General features: G+C 48.2%; 1 protein-coding gene across 1 annotated transcript in view; it reads left to right on the forward strand.

Annotated features, from left to right (window-relative positions):
* Positions 1 to 21,133, forward strand: part of CACNA1B (calcium voltage-gated channel subunit alpha1 B) — a 283,808-nt gene that overhangs the window by 131,500 nt on the left and 131,175 nt on the right. The window contains exon 7 of the mRNA XM_083875784.1: positions 5,623 to 5,726. Coding sequence (XP_083731910.1) covers positions 5,623 to 5,726 — 104 coding nt within the window. The remainder of the gene's footprint in view (positions 1 to 5,622; positions 5,727 to 21,133) is intronic.

A 21,133-nucleotide genomic window follows, 5' to 3' on the forward strand; every position in this document is an offset into this window, starting at 1 on the left:
AGCTGAGACTGGACTCAAACTGGGATGGGGAGAGAAGGGAAAGGCTTCCTGCAGATCCTGGTGCTCCGTGGGGAGCAGCACTTGGGTCAGAGCTTGGGAAATGGGGTTTCTTTCCCTGTTCTGGGGGATGTGGGAGCAGCTCACCTCTCACCTTTCACCTCCTGGGAGGCTGAGGATTTCAGCAGAGACCTCCTCAGTGCAGGGCTCAGTGGTGTTCTGGGTCAGAAAGGCTACAGAGGGTTTAAAAGATGAAAAAAACCCTTTTTTTTAAAAAAAAAAAAGACTTTTTTTTTCTCCTGTTTTCATCGTAAGGCAGGTTCCATGTGCTCTTGCACACACACGCTCGTAATGTTTTGGATTCTATTCTTGGTAATTTCTGTGTTAGTTTTAAATGTAAGAATAGGAGCAGACAGAAATAAATCAGCCGTAAATAGCTTCGCTAATTATCAGAAACGGCGAGGAAGAGAGTTGTGAAAAATCAGACTGAGGGTAAAGAGAGTTCTCGTCTCTCTGAGACAGCTGAGAGTTCTCAATGCAAAAAGCACTTCATTAACTAAGGGAATATTACCCTTTAATTGCCCTGAATAAGTCAGGCTGTGCCATTGATTAGATTCAATGAGTCAATTTAGGTGTGCTGGAATTTTTTTATTTTGATTAAAAACACGGGAAAAGCAAATGATCCAATTAAATCCCCTGATTGACCCCCACTCAGGAAATATTTACGTGGCAGCCCCTGAATTTTGTTTGCATTTCACATGAAAGGTTGTTTTATGTGAAGTTCCTTCCCCTCCCAGAGCAGCTCCTGCCCCTTTGGTGGAGTCAGCAGTGGGATCTGGGGATGGTCTGGTGTTGGAACAGGACATGAAATAAAGATGTTTGACTCCAGTCAGGGGGCAGCAGAAATCAGAAGGTTTATTTACAATCCATTCAGCCCTTTTATAACACGCTGTGCTAAAGGCACGTTATTGGTCCATAGGGCTGACACCTCTCCATTGGCTCAGGGACAGAAATAGCAAACAACTCCTGTTGTGATGGGAAAGGAATATTGGTTACATGAGGTTGTGTTGGGAAAAACTGTTGAAAAGTTTCTCTTGAGAAGAGCTCAGCAATGCTCAAGCTCAGAAAATACTGAGCCTACACCTCTCCCTCCTCTCTGTGGGCTCTGTCTGCTCAAACCCCCCTCGCCGCCTTTTCTCTGTTCCCACTCCCCAGTGCCCCTCTCTGTCTCAATGGGACACAAAATAAAGATGTTTGACTCCAGTCAGGAGCAGCAGAAATCAGAAGGTTTATTTACAATCCATTCAGCCCTTTTATAACACGCTGTGCTAAAGGCACGTTATTGGTCCATAGGGCTGACACCTCTCCATTGGCTCAGGAACAGAAATAGCAAACAACTCCTGCTGTGATGGGAAAGGAATATTGGTTACACGAGGTTGTGTTGGGAAAAGAAAAACTGTTGAAAAGTTTCCCTTGGGAAGAGCTCAGCTTCATAAAATATTGGGTCCAGAGTCTGGTGAGCCCTGAGGCTCCCTGGGGATGGGGAGAAGGAGCCCAGAGCAGGCTGGGGGAGGCAGTGGAGGGATGGGGATGGGCTGGGAGGAGGATTCTGCACCAGGCCAGGCTGCCTTGAACATTTCCTGGCCATGGGATGGGGCTGGAGCAAAAAGAAACTCCACCATGAGAATCCCAGATTGGTTTGAGCTGGAAGGGACCTTAAAGATCATCTCATTCCCCCTCCACTGTGGACAGGGACACCTCCCACCAGCCCAGGGTGCTCCAGGCTGGCCTTGGACACTGCCAGGGATGAGGAACCTCCCCTTGGAGCAGCCCTGCGTGCCCTGGGAAGGTGGGAGATGTCCAGGGCTGCAGGAGAGGAGATGAGAGGTGGTACAAAGGCGTTTCTGGGCTCTGCAGCACGGTGCAAGCAGCAGTTGGCTGCTTTCAAGTCGATGGTTTCAAACCATATCTTGGGATGAATTAATGAGCAGACACAGCTGTCGCCTTGTTAACATGGGGGAGCATTGCCTGAGCAGCTCTGAGTGCCTGAGACACGGGGTGAGGATTAACCCTGGCTTGGCTCTGCTCCTGGACAGGCCACAGAGGGGCTGCTGTGCTGTGCTGTGCTGGGGAATGCCCCATCCTGCAGCTCAGGGCATCAATCCCCCTGCAGGATTGGGTTCTGAGCCTGTTCTAGCTGATAAAACCCCCCCACAGATCCCTGCAGCTCCAGAGGTGGCCCTGCTGTCACTGCCTGGGGACACCAGCACGGAGGGAGGACAGAGCCCCTGGGTGCTCAAAGCCAATGTAGTGATCCCTAAAGATTTTAGATTTTATATATTTCATGTATTTGTAACCCTGCAGTTCTTCAGTGCAGAACTCCAAACCCCACACACACTGTGAGCTGCTGCTTCCCCATTTTGGGCAGACACAACAATTCCTCTCCAGGCCTGGGGATCAAGGACCCCTCACTGCCTCAGGCCCCAGAGATGGGAACAAAAGTGAGTTGGGGGCAAGCAAAAGTATTCTTGGAAATAGGGTTGGGAGCAGTGGCCAAGAAACATCACAGATAACAAGTTAAAGGCACCAATATCAGAATTAGAATTAGAATTAACACAGTTTTTGCCATTTGGTGTTTGGGAGCACTTCTCTGTAGGCTCTGCCTTTGGGCAAGGTGAGCTCAGGGTTCCTGTTTTAATTTACCCTCTGCAGGAGGAGGGAAAATGCAAGGATTTATTTGTATCAGTGCTGTAAGTGTTATCCCCTGTCAGAAATGCAGTGATGTAGATTTTGCCTGTCCATTGGGTGACTTCTCACACAAAGTACAGGCATGGCTGAGGTAAAACCACATTTAAAGCATTTCCTTCTGTGAATCCTGCAAGCAAAATTATTCATGGGAACATGATCGGGATCAGTGGCCAAAAAGCATCACAGATAATAAATTAAAGGCACCAATATCAGAATTAGAATTAGAATTAGAATGAGAATTAGAATTAGAATTAACACAGTTTTTGCCATTTGGTGTTTGGGAGCATTTCTCTGTAGGCTCTGCCTTTGGGCAGGGTGAGCTCAGGGCTCCTGTTTTAATTTACCCTCTGCAGGAGGAGGGAGAAGGACAAGGAGAATGCAAGGATTTATTTGTGTCAGTGCTGTAAATGTTATCCCCTGTCAGAAATGCTGTGATGTAGGTTTTGCCTGTCCATTGGGTGACTTCTCACACAGAGATTTTGAGGTGGCACCAAGTACAGGCACGGCTGAGGTAAAACCACATTTAAAGCATTTCCTTCTGTGAATCCGGTAAACAAAATGACTCTTGGGAATATAATTTGGAGCAGGGAGCAGAAAGCATCACAGATAATAAGTTAAACCAGCAATATCAAAATTAGAATTAGAATTAGAATTAACACAGTTTTTCCAGTTGCTGTTTGGGAATAGTTTTCTGTAGGCTCTGCCTTTGGGCAGGGTGAGCTCAGGGCTCCTGTTTTAATTTACCCTCTGCAGGAGGAGGGAGAAGGACAAGGAGAATGCAAGGATTTATTTGTATCAGTGCTGTAAGTGTTTTCCCCTGTCAGAAATGCTGTGATGGAGGTTTTGCCTGTCCATTGGGTGATTTCTCACACACAGATTTTGAGGTGGCACCAAGTACAGGCATGACTGAGGTAAAAACACATTTAAAGCATTTCCTTCTGTGAATCCTGCAAGGAAAATGACTTTTTGGATTATAATTTGGAGCAGTGACCAGAAAACATCACAGATAATAAGTTAAAGCAGCAATATCAGAATTAATGCAGTTTTTGCCAGGTGGTGTTTGGGAGCACTTCTCTGTGGGCTCTGCCTTTGGGCAGGGAGGTGAGCTCAGGGCTCCTGGTTTTCTTTACCCTCTGCAGGAGGAGGGATAAGGATGAGGAGAATGTGTTTAGGTCTTTACTTTCCTTTTTTCCTCCCCTTCTTCCTCCCCTTCCACCCTCCATCAGATCCCCAGATTGCCGCATTCTTCCCGCACAAGAGAGGAATTTGCATTTTCCCTCAGCGCTGGGATTCTCTCAATGGCCAATGTGGCATTTTCCTTTTCAGCACTTCCCCAAAGAGCTCCCTCGTGGCTGATGAATGCAGAAACTTTGTCACAAAACCCACCTCCCTTCCCTCCCCTTCCCCTCCCTGCTGCCTGCTCAGCAGCCGGGTCAGACATGGAAAACTCTTTATTATTTGACTCTAATTCTACTTATATACATTTTGTACAGAGGACCCAGATTGGCCCAAGGAGGTCACAACCTCCTGACTCCATTGGTCACTCTTACTTTCAATCGAGTTCTCTTTCAGAGAACAATTATGCAAAATATACAGATAATTTCTAAGAATACAATATTGTTTATGTGAAGCAGTGTGAGAATGGTGCTGCAAAGACTCGAACACTCGAAAGCAAGAAAGTCAGGGGTGACAGGAGGAGCTCTACAGAGCCTGCACTGGGTTAGGCCACCTAAAAATGTGTTCTGGTCCTGCAGCAGGGTCAGCCTGGAGCTGTGGAATTGTTTAGGTTGGAAAAAGCCTTTAAGGTCAGTGACCCATGTCCCCTACATGGCTTTTAAATCCCTTCAGGGATGTGACTCCACCACTGCCCTGGGCAGCTGTGCCAGGGCTGGGCAGCATTTCCATGAAGGAATTTTCCCCAAAATCCAACCCAACCCTCCCCTGGCCCAGCCTGAGGCCGTTCCCTCTCCTCCTGTCCCTGTTCCCTGGGAGCAGATCCCAAATCTCCCCCGGCTGTCCCCTCCTGGCAGGGACTTGTGCAGAGCCACAAGGTCCCCCCTGAGCCTCCTTTTCTCCAGGCTCAGCCCCTTTCCAGCTCCCTCAGCCTCTCCTGGGGCTCCAGACCCTTCCCCAGCTCCCTCAGCCCCTCCTGGGGCTCCAGACCCTTCCCCAGCTCCCTCAGCCTCTCCTGGGGCTCCAGACCCTTCCCCAGCTCCCTCAGCCTCTCCTGGGGCTCCAGACCCTTCCCAGCTCCCTCAGCCTCTCCTGGGGCTCCAGACCCTTCCTTGGCTCCATTCCCTGCCCTGGACACGCTCCAGCCCCTCCATGTCCTTCTTGAGGAGCTCAGAACTGGATTTGAGGTGCCCCAGCACACGGGTGGTCACTGCTCTGGTCCTGCTGGACACACCACGGCACAGCCCAGGGGGCTCTTCCCTACCTGGGCACACCTGGGGGTGTCCAGCCACTGTCACAGCACCCCCAGGGCCCTTCCCAGCCCCTCTGCCCAGCCTGGAGCTGTGACCAAGGACAGGGCACCTTGCTGACCCTCATCCCTTTGGTGTGACCCCTGGGCTGAGCCCTGTGCAGGCTCTGCTGCCCCCCAGCCCAGCCCAGCCCACCCAGCCTGGGGTCACTGTGACTCCATCCCCCCACCAGGTCACTGACAGGGACAGCAGAGGGGTGTCCCCACTGGGGCTGAGGGGAAATCCTGGGACAGTCAGTTCTTTGGGTGGGATTTCAGCTGGTGAACGGAGCAGAACTGAGCAGGACATCAGTGCTGGACACTCCTGTGGAATTCCAAGGGGAATCTCCTCTGTGTGGTGTTTTCTTTCTGAGCTGAAATAACATTCATCTTTCCCTTTTCCTTTTTGCTTCCAGACCAACGACGCTGCAGGAAACACCTGGAATTGGCTTTACTTCATCCCTCTCATCATCATTGGCTCTTTCTTCATGCTCAACTTGGTGCTGGGCGTCCTGTCAGGGTAAGGCCCTCATGGATTTTATTTTATTTTATTTTATTTTATTTTATTTTATTTTATTTTATTTTATTTTATTTTATTTTTATATTATATTAAAAGGGAAGATGTGTTGATTTTAGCAGTGGGAGGGATATTACTGAGATCACACTGTGTCCCCTTCCCTCATATCCTGCCCCTCCTCTCCTTCAGGGGGATATTTCTGTACCCCTGAACTGATTCTGAATCCAGACCCAAGAGTGAAGTGAACTCTGTGGAATTAAACTGATTTGGGTCAGTGCAGCCAACGCTTCTGTGTTGCCTTGAAAAACCACCAGGATCCTGCTGGTGCCAATAAAATGCTGGAGTGGGGACATGGAAATGTTGATGATGCATTTGGTACAACTGTGCAGCAAACTCAAGGCTAAATTAAAAGATTAATTAAAATTAAAATATCTCAGGCTTGGGATAATTTTTTTTTTTTTTTTGGTTTTTTTTTTTTTTTGTTTTGTTTTCTTGCATTTGATTTTTTGGTTGGCTTGTTTTGTTTGTTTGATCTCTGCCTGCTCGAGCCAATATCTGGATTTTGGGGACACGCTGGTCCCTTGCTGTTCAAACCCCAGGGGTCAGATCGGGGTTTGGGATTTGTTGCAGCTGAGTTTTGGGTTTGGACCAAAGTGCCCAGTCTGAGGCTGGAACATCCCCAGCCTCTGGGGTGATGTGATCTGGAATTAACACACTCCAGGACTATAAAGCTCTCAGGCTTTGGCACCTCACTCTGCACTGAGTTTCTCCTTAGATCATGCAGGCAATTGAGATCATAGGGATGTATTAAAATCTGGATTTTTTTTTTTTCCTGCCTCTTGGCAGCAGGGGAAGAAAAAATGAGTTGTTGCTGCTGTGTGGTAAAAGCCCTTCAGTGCTGCACCTTTCCTCTTCTTACTGGAGAAAGGAAAGTGTTTTCCAAAGATGTTAATGCTGATTTGTATTATTTTGTTGTTATTTTTACTTGTCAAAGCACAGGCTGTGGGCAGAGTGCAGTGGAGGGGAGAGTGCTGTGGGTGAGGCTGTGTCACACCTTCAGTGCAGGGATAATGGTCATCATGGTCAGCAACTGAGCAAAGACATTTACAACTGATCAATAACTGACTAAAGCCATCAATAACTGATCAACTGACCAAAGACATTTACAACTGATCAATAACTGATCAAATCCATTAATAACTGATCAACAACTGACCAAAGCCATTAATAACTGATAGCAACTGAGCAAAGCCATTTATAACTGATCAACTGACCAAAGTCTTTAATAACTGACCAAAGCCATTTATAACTGATCAATAACTGGCCAAAGCCATTTATAACTTATCAGAACTGACCAAATCCATTTATAACTGATCAACAACTGATCAAAGCCATTTATAACTGGTCAATAACTGACCAAATCCATTTATAACTGATCAACTGACCAAAGCCTTTAATAACTGACCAAAGCCATTTATAACTGATCAATAACTGGCCAAAGCCATTAATAACTGATCAACTCTATTCATAACTGATCAATAACTGATAAAATCCATTTAGAACTCATCAACAACTGACCAAAGCCATTAATAACTGATCAATAACTGAATAAATTCATTTATGACTCATCAACAACTGATCAAAGCCATTTATAACTCGTCAAACTGACCAAAGGCATTAATAACTGACCAAAGCCATTTACAACTGATCAATAACTGAACAAATCCATTTATAACTGGTCAAATCAATTTATAACTGATCAAATCCATTTATAACTGATCAACTGACCAAAGCCTTTAATAACTGACCAAAGCCATTTATAACTGATCAATAACTGGCCAAAGCCATTTATAACTGATCAACTCCATTCATAACTGATCAATAACTGATCAAATCCATTTATAACTGATCAACAACTGACCAAAGCCATTAATAACTGATCAACTGACCAAAAGCATTAATAACTGACCAAAGCCATTTATAACTGATCAATAACTGAACAAATCCATTTATAACTTATCAGAACTGACCAAAGACATTTATAACTGATCAACAACTGACCAAAGCCATTAATAACTGATCAATAACTGAATAAATTCATTTATGACTCATCAACAACTGATCAAAGCCATTTATAACTCGTCAAACTGACCAAAGGCATTAATAACTGACCAAAGCCATTTACAACTGATCAATAACTGAACAAATCCATTTATAACTGGTCAAATCAATTTATAACTGATCAAATCTATTTATAGCTGATCAATAACTGATCAAATCCATTTATAACTGGTCAAATCCATTTATAACGGATCAATAACTGGTCAAAGCCATTAATAACTGATCAACTGATCAAAGCCATTAATAACTGAACAAATCCATTTATAACTGATCAACTCCATTTACAACTGGTCAAATCCATTTATAACTGATCAATAACTGATCAAATCCATTTCTAGGCCATCCTGGTGTGTCAGAGGCTTTGCCTGATGGCTGATTTTCAGGGATGAGCCCAGCAGGGCTGAGCGTGGTTCATTAGGTGCCTCATCTCCCTCATTCCCACAGCGGGATTTAAACCAACCCCAAAATCCTGCAGGCTCCTGTTCCTTTGTGTTGGAATCAAAGGGGTTTGTTTGGTGAGCAGGAGTTGGAGACCCGTGTCTGACTCTCCTGGAAGCCTCTTGTTGCCTGGGGCAAAATATGAATATTATATGAATGTGCATCTCCTCTTGAAAACACAGCTCTGTGCAGGGTTCCCTTTGTCAGTGGTGAGGATGAGAAAATCTTCCTCACAGAGGGGAGCTTCTAATTTCTGCCTCACGGAGTGGTTTGACGTCCTTGCCTGGAATAATTCCCGGGGAAAGGCTGAGGGAATAAACATCACAGCACAGATGTGGAGCACGGGGCTCCTGGTGGGCTTGGAGCTGCTGAGCAGAGAAGGAAAAAGGTATAAAATGAATAAAAAAATCCTTCTCAATGAGGGTGGGGAAACCCAGAGAAGCTGTGGCAGTGAGCAGGTTTGGCTCCTGGATTTACCTGTTTGAGCAAATCCTGGAAAACTGACCCTGTTGGGAAAGATGGGACAGGAAGGACTTATGGATATGATTGCCTGGTAAGAAATACTGGAGATGTAAAAGCTGTGAGTGAAATAGAAATGAAGGGCAGCTCTGAGATGTGATCATGGCAGGCAGGAAAATGGTGATGAGCTGGAGATGGGTTGAAGGACAGGAAAACAAAAGGACTCAGGAATGTTGCCTTTCCACTCTGCCAAAGGCATCAGGGAGAAAACAGATAACAAAAGTAGTCTTTAGAGTTTAGAATATAAAATGACATGGTTATGTATTAGTTCTCATAGGCTGCGTGCAAAGTTTGTAGGTTTTGTATCTTGCACAGGTTGGTAACTGTAAATTAGAATATTCAACACAAAAAGAGATAGAATGGATTGGAACAAGGTGATCGCTCTCTTCTCTTCTCTTCTCTTCTCTTCTCTTCTCTTCTCTTCTCTTCTCTTCTCTTCTCTTCTCTTCCCCTCTCTCTCTTGCTCTTCTCTTGTTCTGCCCCTCTGCCCTCTTGTCCTCTCTTGCCTCTCCCCTCTTTTCCCCTACTCTCTTGCTTACTCTCTTCCCCCCACTCTTACCCCATTTCTACCCCTTAGATCTACCCCATCTCTCCCTCTCTCTTTGGGGTTCCCTCCAGCCCAGGCTGGTGGCTGAAGGCAAATCCCTTTTTACCCACAGCCCTTGCAATAAACCCACGTGTTTCTAGAACATCTCAGCTCTGCAGAGTTCCTTCTCCCTGCTGTCCATGGATGTTACTACAGATGCCCAAAATGTGCAACAAGAGACGAAACCTGTGCTGAAATAAAGAACAAACAACTTTCCCTCTCTGCTGATTCTTCTGGAATCACAGGATGAGAGGAAATGGCCTCAAAGTTGTGCCAGGGGAGGTTCAGGTTGGATATAAGAAGAATTTTTTCATGGAAAGGCTTGGGGAGCACTGGAATGGGCTGCCCAGGGTGCAGCATCCCTGGGAGTGTTCAAAAAAAACAAACACATGGAAGTGGCACTTGAGGCCACAGCTGATGGTTGGACTTGCTGATTTCAGAGAGGCCTTTTCCAACCTTAAGGATCCCATGAGTCTGTAACAGCAGCAAAGGGAGGGGAGTGACGGGAGGTGTGGAAGTTTGGAAAAGATGGAATACAGAAATGAGCCCCAGCTGGGAGGCCAAAAGGCTCAGTGATTCAGCTCAGTGATTCCTGGTGCTGCCACAGGGATGTCACAGGGCTCTCCTGTGGATGCTGGGCTGGACCTGCTCACCCCAGTGCCAAAGGTGGGGCTCTGGTTGGGGAAATTGGGATCAGCTCCTCATAGCCAGGCTGGATATCACCAGAAAATACAGAAGTTGTATCATGGAAATACAGGAAATATTCTGTGTTGTTTTCCAGGGTGGTTGAGAGGTTTCCTGCAGTGGTGCAGTGGTCAGAGGTGTGATTGAAGCAGCTCCTGAAATCCAGGGAGTTTGGTTGGTTTTTTAATGGAATATCTGGGGCTCTCCAGCAGGACTCAGCATCCCATTTACTCTGGTTTTGTGTCCCTTGTGGGGGATTTTCCTCCCTGCTCCTCACTTTATACTCCTCCCCTTTCCATTTCCCTTCCCCGGTGCTTGATCCTTCCGTGAACCAAGAAAACTCAGCAGCCCTGCAGAACCCAATAGAGCAGAAAAATACAGATTATTTCCTCCTGCAGGAGCTTTTGCTGAGTGTCACAGCTGATTTGTGAGCTCAGCACTGCACAGGGCCAGGAGAGCAGGAGCAGGAGGAGAAATTCCTCTCCCTTTTGATACCAATAACATCCAGGAGCTCATTTCCTTCTCCTTGTGAGCTGTGGAATTCTGGAATTCAGGACATGGGTGTGTTCTGTGCTGGGAATTGTGCTGGGGTGACTCCCCACACACAAGAAAGGGGAAAAATATAAATGATAAAAATAAATAATTCAAAACTAGGTGGAATTAGGAGATTTGAAACCTGCTTAAAATTTTGCTGGCCTATCCCTCCAGCCCCTTGGGTGATGTTATCCCTGTTCCCAAAAGTTGGGGCATCTTTCTTCCCAGAAATTGAGGTGGGATTTTCTAGGAGTGGAATAACTGCAGTGATGAAAATGTTTAGGAATAACCGCAGTGGTGACAATGTTTAGGAATTTGTATCCATAATGTATTTCCCTTGGAACATCTCTCTGTGCTGACTGCAGCGGGGAGTTATTTTTTATTAGATCCTTTGTAAACTCTTTGTTTGCGATCTAGGTGGAAATAAAGGGAATAAAACAACTTTTCCACTAAAAAAAAAATAAATAAAATAAATATTGGCTTCCTCTGGTGGCACCATGAGATTGTTCTGAGTGCAAACCGTGGTGGGAAGTGCTGACCCTGCTGCCCTCCTGCATCCCTTAAACACAGGGTCATTTGCTGCTGGGGATGTCACGGCTTCACTCCTGACCACACAACGCCCTGGGATGATCCCGATGAATTTTTTATGGAATTCTGCTCGTGGTTTGCAGGGAGGAGGGAAAATCTCCATGTGGAGTTGAGAAGTGCTGCCTCACAGTGAAATCTTTTTCTGACTTAATTCTGGTTTAATGGCTTGTGTCCAGAAGGGCTGGGCACCTCATCCTCATCCTCATCCTCATCCTCATCCTCATCCTCATCCTCATCCTCATCCCCATCCTCATCCTCATCTCAACCCCATCCTCATCCCCATCCCCATCCCCATGTCAACCCCTGTTGGGAAAGATGGGACAGGAAGGGCTTGTGGATATGATTGTCTGGTAAGAAATACTGGAGATGTAAAACCTGTGAGTGAAATAGAAATGAATTTCAGCTCTGAGATGTGATCATGGCAGGCAGGAAGATGGGGATGAGCTGGAGATGGGTGGAAGGACAGAAAACAAAAGGAGCCAAGGGTGCAGCCCCTCTCCACCCTGCCAAGGCATCAGGGAAAAGGTGGATAAGAAAAGTCTCTTTAGAGTTTAGAATACAGGATGATGTGGTGATAGAGCAGTTCTCATGGGCTGCAGGCAAAGTCTGTAGGGTTTGTATCTCGTGCCGGTTGGTCACTGTAAATCAGAATATTCAACACAAAAGGAGATAGAATGGATTGGAACAAGGTCCTCGCTCTCTTACCACTCCCTCTCTCTCATCTCTCTTGCTCTTACTCTTACCTCTCTCTCTTACTCCTCTGACCCCTGCACTCTGGTTACCCCTCTTAGCTTTTTTACCTCCCTTACCTCATACTCTCCCTCTCTCTTTGGGGTTCCCTCCAGCCCAGGCTGTGGCTGAAGGCAAAGCCCTTTTTACCCACAACCCTTGTAATAAACTCACGTGTTTCTAGAATATCTCAGCTCTGCAGAGTTCCTTCTCCCTGCCATCCGTGGATGCCCCTACAAACACCAATCCCATCCTCATCTCATTCCCATCTCAACCCCATCCTCATCCCAACCCCTTGCCAACTCCAACCCCATCCACATCCTCATGCTCATCATTATCCTCGTTCCCATCCCCATCTCAACCTCATCCGCATCCCAATCCCATGTTAACCCCAACCCCATCCTCATCCCCATCTCAACCCTATCCTCATCCCAATCCCATCCCCATTCCAACCCCTTGCCAACCCCAACCCCATCCCCATCTCAACACCATCCCCATCCCCAACCTCACCCCATCCCCATTCCAACCCCATCCCCATCCCCATTCCAACCCCATCCCCATCCCCATTCCAACCCCATCCCCATCCCATCCCCATCCCCAACCTCACCCCATCCCCATTCCAACCCCATCCCCATCCCCATTCCAACCCCATCCCCATCCCCATTCCACCCCCATCCCCACCTCGGCCTCCTGCTGTTCCCTCCCTCAGCAGCCACTTCACTGCTGTTTTTCTCCTCCTGCTGCTGTTCCCCTCCCAGCCCTCAGCCTCCCCCCATCCCAGCTCCCAGCTTTTTTTCCACGGGCTGCTGGGATTACGGGGTTTCCTACAGCTCAGGCATTAATTCTGCCTGGTAATGAGCTGGATGAGGCCACACAATACATCGGTGGAGCCTTCTGATGCTTTGGATTACACCATGCAAAGAGGATAAACGTTATCCTGGGATGCTGGGGAGGAAGATGATTGAACTTATTTCAAGGCTAAGTGGTTTTTGGCAGGGATTCAGGTGTGGGGAGCACCGAGGGTGGCGGAATTCTGGCCAGAGAGGCCACGATCCCAGAATGATGCATCGGGATCCGGGGAGTCTGCACTGCCTCTGGAGTGTGAAAAATGCTGCTCGTCACGTCCTCAAATATTTATGGTGAAGCCTGAGGTGTTTCCAGCCCGGGCAGTGAGGAGTGATGGCTGCTGCCAAGGTTTGCTCCTCTGGCTGTGACAGCCCAGCTCGGCAGGGCCTGGGCTGTGATTTCCCCAGAACTGCCCTGTCCTGGATGTGCCTGAGTTTTATGGGATCACCAGGGCAGGTGATGCTTTTTTGGGGCTACCTAAAAACAGAGGCCAGACAAGATTAAGGGAATAAAAAGCAGGTGTATTTATCGAAGGGTTGATGCTGTTTTAAACCACAACGACACAGACTCTGAACTTCAGAAGGTTGAAAATGACTCCTTTATTTTTGGGATGTGTCTCCCTTTTATATTATTTTACACAGACCAATCTGATTGGTGACACAAAGACAAACCTCTTCACTCCCATTGGTCAGAGCAGAGGGACAGCAAGAAGAAGTCCCTCCTAGGGAAATGAATAAAAACAAAATACAGTTTACAAAAATATGTCTCTTGTTTACAAAAAATTCCCCGGGAAAAGAATTTCAGAAAACCAAAACATCTCAGGCACAAAACCAGGGCTACAAAGGGCCTTCAGGTACATTCAGGGCAGATGAAGCCCCCCGGGGGCTGCACCCAAAATGCACAAAAGGTTTTCACACTTTGATCAGTTTGGTCTATTTGCACATTGTGGGTTCATCTCCCAATTCCAGCTTCAGGTAATGAAGTCATTGACCCCAAGTTTGCTGCCCCCAACTCACTTTTGTTCCCATCTCTGGGGCCTGAGGCAGTGAGGGGTCCTTGATCCCCAGGCCTGGAGAGGAATTGTTGTGTCTGCCCAAAATGGGGAAGCAGCAGCTCACAGTGTGTGTGGGGTTTGGAGTTCTGCACTAAAGAACTGCAGGGTTACAAATACATGAAATATATAAAAGCTAAAATCCTGAGGCACCACAGGGACTGTGGGGACACATTTGGGGTGGGTGCAGCAGCTTTGTCCCAGTGGGAGCCTGGCAGGGGACACAGCTCCAGCTGTGCTGGCACCTCACAGGGCACAAGGGGCAGGGTGAAAGAGGCAGGAAAATGGGATTTAATTCTTTTCCTCACTCTTTTCTGAGCAGTCTGGAGTGTGGATGGTTCATCCCACCAAACACTCTCCCCGTGCTGTGCTCAGGCTCCCTGGGGGATCTCAGTGTCTCTCTGTCCCAGGTCACTGAGGGTTTGTGGTGTTGGAGCATGTTGTGGTTTGAAAGCAAAACGAGTGAGAGGCTCCAAGTCAGAAATACAATTTAATAATCAGAAAAAAAAAAAAAAAAAAAGGTAAAATAAAATGAAATAAAAGCAATAATACAAAAGAGCACTGGCAGAGTCAGAACACACCCTGAGCAGGGCGGTGGGAGCAGTCCAGGTGAGGGGCTCTTCCTGAAGCAGTGATCCCACAGAAAGGTCTGGGAGCTCTGCTCCTCTGGGAATCCAGTGGCTCAGGGCTGCTTGTCCTGTCCCAAATCCCAGATTCTCTCCAGGTGGGAATGCTTGGCTCCTCCCCCTGGGCATTGGGAGCATCTCCCAATGGGATGAGGAGTCGTGCAGTGGCTCCTTGATGGCCCATTAAACAGAGAGAGCTCCTGGAGGGAGTTCCCTGTGAGTCCTGGGCAAGGCATTGATGGGCCATGAGCAGAAGAGCCCAAAGGAGGGGCCTGGGAAAACACTGCCCCACCTGGTTCCAACAGCTCATGGGGATGGGGATGGAATAAATACTGTGTGCACATCCTACAGCACAACCCAGGACAGAGCAGCACAGCCCCATCCCAACCTCAGGTTGGCTCAGAAACTTGCCCTGCTGAATTTCATGACAACTTTTCCCATCCTGAGGACTTTTGCCAGATTGGGATCATAAAACTCTCCTCCTGGAGGAGAGAGGAGCTGATTAATTTGTCACAGGGGCAAAGTGTTCTTGTGTCCTCCTTCCCCTCATTACAGAGACAATCCTTCATTTCCCTGCACATTTGTTCCCAGTGCACTGCTGCCTGCTGAGATCTGACTTTGCCTGGTGTTAATTATTTGCAGCAGAAGAGCTGCATCATGGAAAGAGATGAGATTCTGGCTTTCTCCTTGCTTTTAGTCTGTTCCGAGGCTGTGCTTAAAAGGGAGGGGAAAGAGAAGAAAAAAAGCAGATTTTTTTTTTCTCTCCATTTTCCTTTCTCATCACCCTTTTTAATAAAGCCATCATTGCAAACATGAAATGAGGGAGAAAATTTTTTTTTCTTCGTTTCTTGCAGGAGGGGGCAGAGAGCAGTGACTGATCCTACTGAATGTGGATCCTTTGCTCCTTTTCTCTGTTTTTGGTTAGTCCAGGAGATCTGCACTTCCTTTATTTGCCCTTCTCTTAAGCCACAATAGAAATCAAAGCCTGGGATACAAAAAAATGACACATAGGAGACCTAAATTTGAATTTCCTGGGGCCTCTGCTTTGTCCTGGGAGTGGAAACTTGAACAGAAGCAGAGGTTCATCCTGCAATTGCAGCAGGCTGAGGCGAGGAGATAAATGAGCCTTTTTGAACTCCTTTTTCTCCCTTTGTCAGCTCCTCCTTCCAGCCAGGTCTGCCCAGCTGTGCCACTTGCAGCCCTCAAATCAGATTAGGGGGAATCAAAGTCAAGTTGGGCTGAACAAGCTGAATGTGGAGACAAAGGAAAGGAGGGAGGAAGATGCATTGAAGGCTTCACCTCTGTGCTGCTTCTCTTCTCTTCTCTTCTCTTCTCTTCTCTTCTCTTCTCTTCTCTTCTCTTCTCTTCTCTTCTCTTCTCTTCTCTTCTCTTCTCTTCTCTTCCCTTCCCTTCCCTTCCCTTCCCTTCCCTTCCCTTCCCTTCCCTTCCCTTCCCTTCCCTTCCCTTCCCTTCCCTTCCCTTCCCTTCCCTTCCCTTCCCTTCCCTTCCCTTCCCTTCCCTTCCCTTCCCTTCCCTTCCCTTCCCTTCCCTTCCCTTCCCTTCCCTTCCCTTCCCTTCCCTTCCCTTCCCTTCCCTTCCCTTCCCTTCCCTTCCCTTCCCTTCCCTTCCCTTCCCTTCCCTTCCCTTCCCTTCCCTTCCCTTCCCTTCCCTTCCCTTCCCTTCCCTTCCCTTCCCTTCCCTTCCCTTCCCTTCCCTTCCCTTCCCTTCCCTTCCCTTCCCTTCCCTTCCCTTCCCTCCCCTCCCCTCCCCTCCCCTCCCCTCCCCTCCCCTCCCCTCCCCTCCCCTTCCCGACGTTTTTTTTCCCCATACCTGGCCTGCATTTGAAGCCTCTTGTGGCAGTGATTAAAGTGACTCTGGAGCCTGACTGGGTGCTCAGAGATCATTTTCTCTGAGATCCTTCCATCCCTTATCAGCTGCTGCAGGAGAACCGAGTTTTTCGCTCTTTAGAGCCCTGGGGAGGCAGCAGGAGCAGCTCTCCCTGGGCAGGATTGATGGATCCAGGGCTTGGATATTGGGATGGGTTCAGCAGCTCTTTGGGCTCTGTTTGCCCCTTTCCCAGTGGGATCCTGGCTGGCTGCAGCTCCAGGTGAAATAGAAACAAAAAATGAGTTTCTCTGGGAGCCTGAGCAGCTGAAGGGGCAGCCTGGGGTGGGTGAGGAGCCCCAGAGCTTTCCCAGCTCAGGCCTCTGGGTTTTCCTCCTTTAATAAACTCTGACTTCTCAGCAAACTGCAGGAAAACTTCTCTCAGAGATGCCGAGTGTCACACAAAGGAATTCTTAAAAAAAAATCTGGCTTTTCAGGTGAATCCATTGTTGGCTTTCCTCTCATTCCAGCAGTTTTCAGTGTGCTCTCCCTGTGCCCCAAGAATGGGCCTCCTTTCACCTCCCTCAGGTTCTTTCCTTGCCCAAATGAGCTGCCTTTCCATGATTTCTCTTCTTGCTCCATGAGGCTTTTCCAATCAAGATGCTTTGCCTGTGTTCAGTGGTGACCTGGCCCTGATTTTTTAGGACTGTTTGAAACCAGTGATGTGACAATCCACCACATTCATCTCTATTCGTGTTTCCAGAGCAGTAAGTCAGAGGCATCAAATTATTTTTAGTGTTTTGCCTGCAGATTTCTGAGGATTTTTGTCTGTGGATGAGAATAATCAAAGTCAGCTCATCCTGAACTTCTCCTGATCCTTGCTGTGGTAAAGATCTGATGTTAAAGGGAAGAAATCCATGTTTTTCCTGCTCTCCTGTCATTCTGTTTGCAGCCCTTGTGGGTGCAAAGTCCCAGCTAAGATCTGTCCTCTTGGGTTTGCATCTTCCCAGCTCCAGGTCACGTCCAGGCAGCTGGAAATTACACTGCTTTTCTATTAATTCCTGGATTTATTCAGATTTTTCTTCCCTGAACCAAGTTTCTAACTCCTAACAGTGTGTTTCTAACTCACCAAGCCAATCCTAAAACTCATTGGATTTATTTTTTTTTTTTTAATGCTAATTTGAAGACTCGAAATCCCAAAAGCTCCTCTCAGCTGCTTTCCAGGAGTGGCTGGCAGAGTCCTCCCAAGATCTGCTGCTTTCTCAATGACACTTCTCCACATCCTGTGTAAAGTCTGAGATTGTGGTGGGATCCTTCTCAATGAGGAGCTAATTACCTGTGCTGTAATTAGGAGTCGCTAATCACCAGCACTATTAGCGGTGCTGGCTCATCTCTCTCTGCTCTTCCCTGGGAGTGGGAAGAGTTTCTGGCTGATTTTTGAGCAGCAAATCTCAACTGCAGAGCTCTGAGGGTGTGATCAGCCTTGCACTGTCACTGCCCTGGGTTTGTGTCACCAAAGCGAAAGCAGGAGGAGAATTCGGGATGCTCCATCCCAGCTCTCTGCTGTCACACAGAGAGTTAATCACACACTCAGAGCATGGAAATTGTGATTTATTGATTTTTTTTTTCCTCCCTTTTTGTTGCGACAGTATTTTTAATTTAAGGCCAGTTGTGAGAATTTCATTAGTTTATTGTGTTTGCTGACCCCGGTGGTTATTGAGGAGCTGCCTCTGTCTCCTGTGTGGCTCAGGGGGCTCTGGAATTGCCCTGGAGTGGCTGTTTCAGTCCATCCTTCACCCCCAGATTGATTTCACTCCTCACCCACTGAGGTGGAAAGCCACAACCATCCATTTCCTGGTGACATTAAGCACAGGCCACTCTGGAGGAGAAGGATGTGACACATGGAGCCTGGCTGGAGGTGGTTCCCATGATGGATGCACTGCCTTGGAATCCTGTCTGCTCCTGCTGTCCCTGTGGAATGAGCCACAGCGTGGGCAGGGACACCTTCCACCATCCCAAACTCCAAACCCCATCCAGCCTGGCCTTGGACATCCAACTTCTCTGTGCCAAGACCTCTCCATCCTCACAAAAAACACATTCCAGGACTGGCCAAAGAGTGGAAAAAAAAAATCCTGGGCAAGAAGCAGCAAATTTCTGCTCAGGTTTTTCCTTTCTGGTGATTTTTGCAAGTCAATGGCATAAATGGGAATTATGCTGAATAAAAGAGAAAACCTATTTACTGCTCCCAGCCCTTCCCATGGGGCTCTCTGTGTTTTCATTTGGAGCTGGCAGGGAAACTTCAGTTGAAATATTTTTAGATGAAATATGGCATTTTGATATAATTTCTCCCCCCCTTTCTTTGAATGTGGTCTGAAATTTGTTGAAGAGCTCTCAAAGGGAAATTCTGGGAGTTTTCCAGTTGCAGCAAATGGGGAATATTTCAGTTCCTGAATGATGATGGATGTAGTGGAAGAGACACACATCATTTATTATTACATTTCATATAGAAAACCCTCTTTTTAACGAGTCCCAGCTTCACCAAACCTCTCTCCCATCTCCTGAAATGAGAAAGAACCAAGTGGAGCTCCTTTCACCAGGAAGATCCCAAACCAAGACCCTCCAGATTTGAACCTGATTGTGCAGCAGCTCTGGAGCATTCAGGAGGGATTTAAAGGCAGAAGGCCAAAAAATTTCCTTCCCTTGGAAGTTACAATCCCAACTTCCACAGCAGTGCCTGGACTGGATGTGGACAAACTCCAGCCCACAGGAAGGAGGTTTCATCTGCTGGAGCTGCCCCTGGGTCAGGAGAAGCCCCAGGATCAATCCAGGCTGGGCTGAGCACAGGGAGCAGCCCTGGGAGAGGGGCCTGGGGGTGCTGGGGGTGAGAGCTGGACCTGCCCCAGCCCTGAGCCCCCTGCCCTGGGCTGAGCCCCAGCCTGGGCAGCAGGGGAGGGGATTGTGCCCCTGTGCCCCTGTGCTCAGCTCAGAGCCCACCTGCAGAGCTGCCCCAGCCCTGGGCCCAGCACAGCAAGGACCTGGAGCTGCTGGAGAGACCCAGAGGAGGCCCCAGGGGGATCAGAGGGATGGAGCAGCTCTGCTGGGAGGAAAGGCTGGGAGAGCTGGGAGTGTTCACCTGGAGAGGAGAAGCTTTGGGGTGAGCTCAGGGTGGCCTGAAGGGGCTGACAGGAAAGATGGAGAGAGAATATTTACAGCAGCCTGGAGGGACAGGACACAGGGAATGGCTTCCCACTGCCAAAGGGCAGGGCTGGATGGGATTTTGGGCAGGAATTGTTCCCTGGCAGGGTGGGCAGGCCCCAGCACAGGGTGCCCAGAGCAGCTGTGGCTGCCCCTGGATCCCTGGCAGTGCCCAAGGCCAGGCTGGACATTGGGGCTTGGAGCAGCCTGGGACAGTGGGAGGTGTCCCTGCCATGGCAGGGGTGGGACTGGATGAGCTTTGAGGTCTCTCTCCCAACACAAACAATTCTGAGATTCTGTGGCGGCCGAAGCTGCCAGTTCCAGGGAGCAGGAGGGCACAGGTTTAATGCCACAATGTCCCTCCCTGGTGCTTTGGGGGATCTGTGTTTGGCTGTACAGAAACTGCTGAGGGTTTGCAACTTCCAGCACTTTCCCCTTCATTTTCTTACACTTTTAAAGACTTTCCACTTGAGATTTTGCACTCTGATCCTTGTGGGTCCTTTCTGTTTTGTGGTGCTGCAATATAAAGTTGTGATAAAAGGGACGAGTCCTGGGGAACTTTTACTGTCCTCAGGCCAGACAGGGTCTGGCAGAAGATGAAAAGCTCTGCAAGGAGAGCCCTCCTTGTGTTGTTCCTGAGGGGTGAGGGAGCAGTGCCACGGCTGCTCTGCTGTCCTTCCTGCCCAGGAGGAACCTCCAGGAAACTTCCCACTGCTGTTGTCTCTTCCTCTGGGGAGTCTGTGCTGACGCCAGCCCCTAATGCCACGTCTGGGAAATGCCAGACACGTTGTCACCTCGTGCTGTGTGACCTCATTCCTCCTTGGTGTGGTTTGAAAACAAAACGAGTGAGAGGCTCCGAGTCAGAAATACAATTTAATAAGAAGAAAGGAAAAAAAAAGTAAAATAAAATAAAATAAATGCAATAATACAAAAGAGCACTGCCAGAGCCAGAACACACCCTGAGCAGGGTGGTGGGAGCAGTCCAGGTGAGGGGCTCTTCCTGAAGCAGTGATCCCACAGAAAGGTCTGGGAGCTCTGCTCCTCTGGGAATCCAGTGGCTCAGGGCTGCTTGTCCTGTCCCAAATCCCAGATTCTCTCCAGGTGGGAATGCTTGGCTCCTCCCCCTGAGCATCTCCCAATGGGATGAGGAGTCGTGCAGTGGCTCCTTGATGGCCCATTAAACAGAGAGAGCTCCTGGAGGGAGTTCCCTGTGACTCACAGGCCAGGCGTTAATGGGCCATTAGCAGAAGACACCCCAAAGGTCATGAGCAGAAGAGGCAGGGGCTTGGGAAAACACTGCCCCACCTGGTTTCAACAGCTCATGAAGATGGTGATAGAATAAATACTTTGTGTACATCCTACGCTGCAACCCAGGACACAGGCACACACCCTTCAGGGCACCCAACTGGTCAAGTGTCCATCACCACGCTGTGTGTCTTTATCTGAGTTTTGCATTGCTTTTAGACACTTTCTCAGCCTCTTGCTCGTTATTTTCAGACCTGTCATTGTTCCTGTAGCTTTGACAAATCCCTGAGAACTCTAAAAACAAGACCACAGATTTCTTCTTATCTACAAACACTTTGGCTGGTACAGGGGATGGCCTGAGTTATTCAGACACGTTGCTCCAGCTGAGGTGGGGCTGTGTGCCTGCCCTGGCTTGCCTGTGATG

The sequence above is a fragment of the Zosterops lateralis genome (genome assembly GCF_965231275.1).
Source record: "Zosterops lateralis genome assembly, chromosome: 20".
NCBI lineage: Eukaryota > Metazoa > Chordata > Aves > Passeriformes > Zosteropidae > Zosterops > Zosterops lateralis.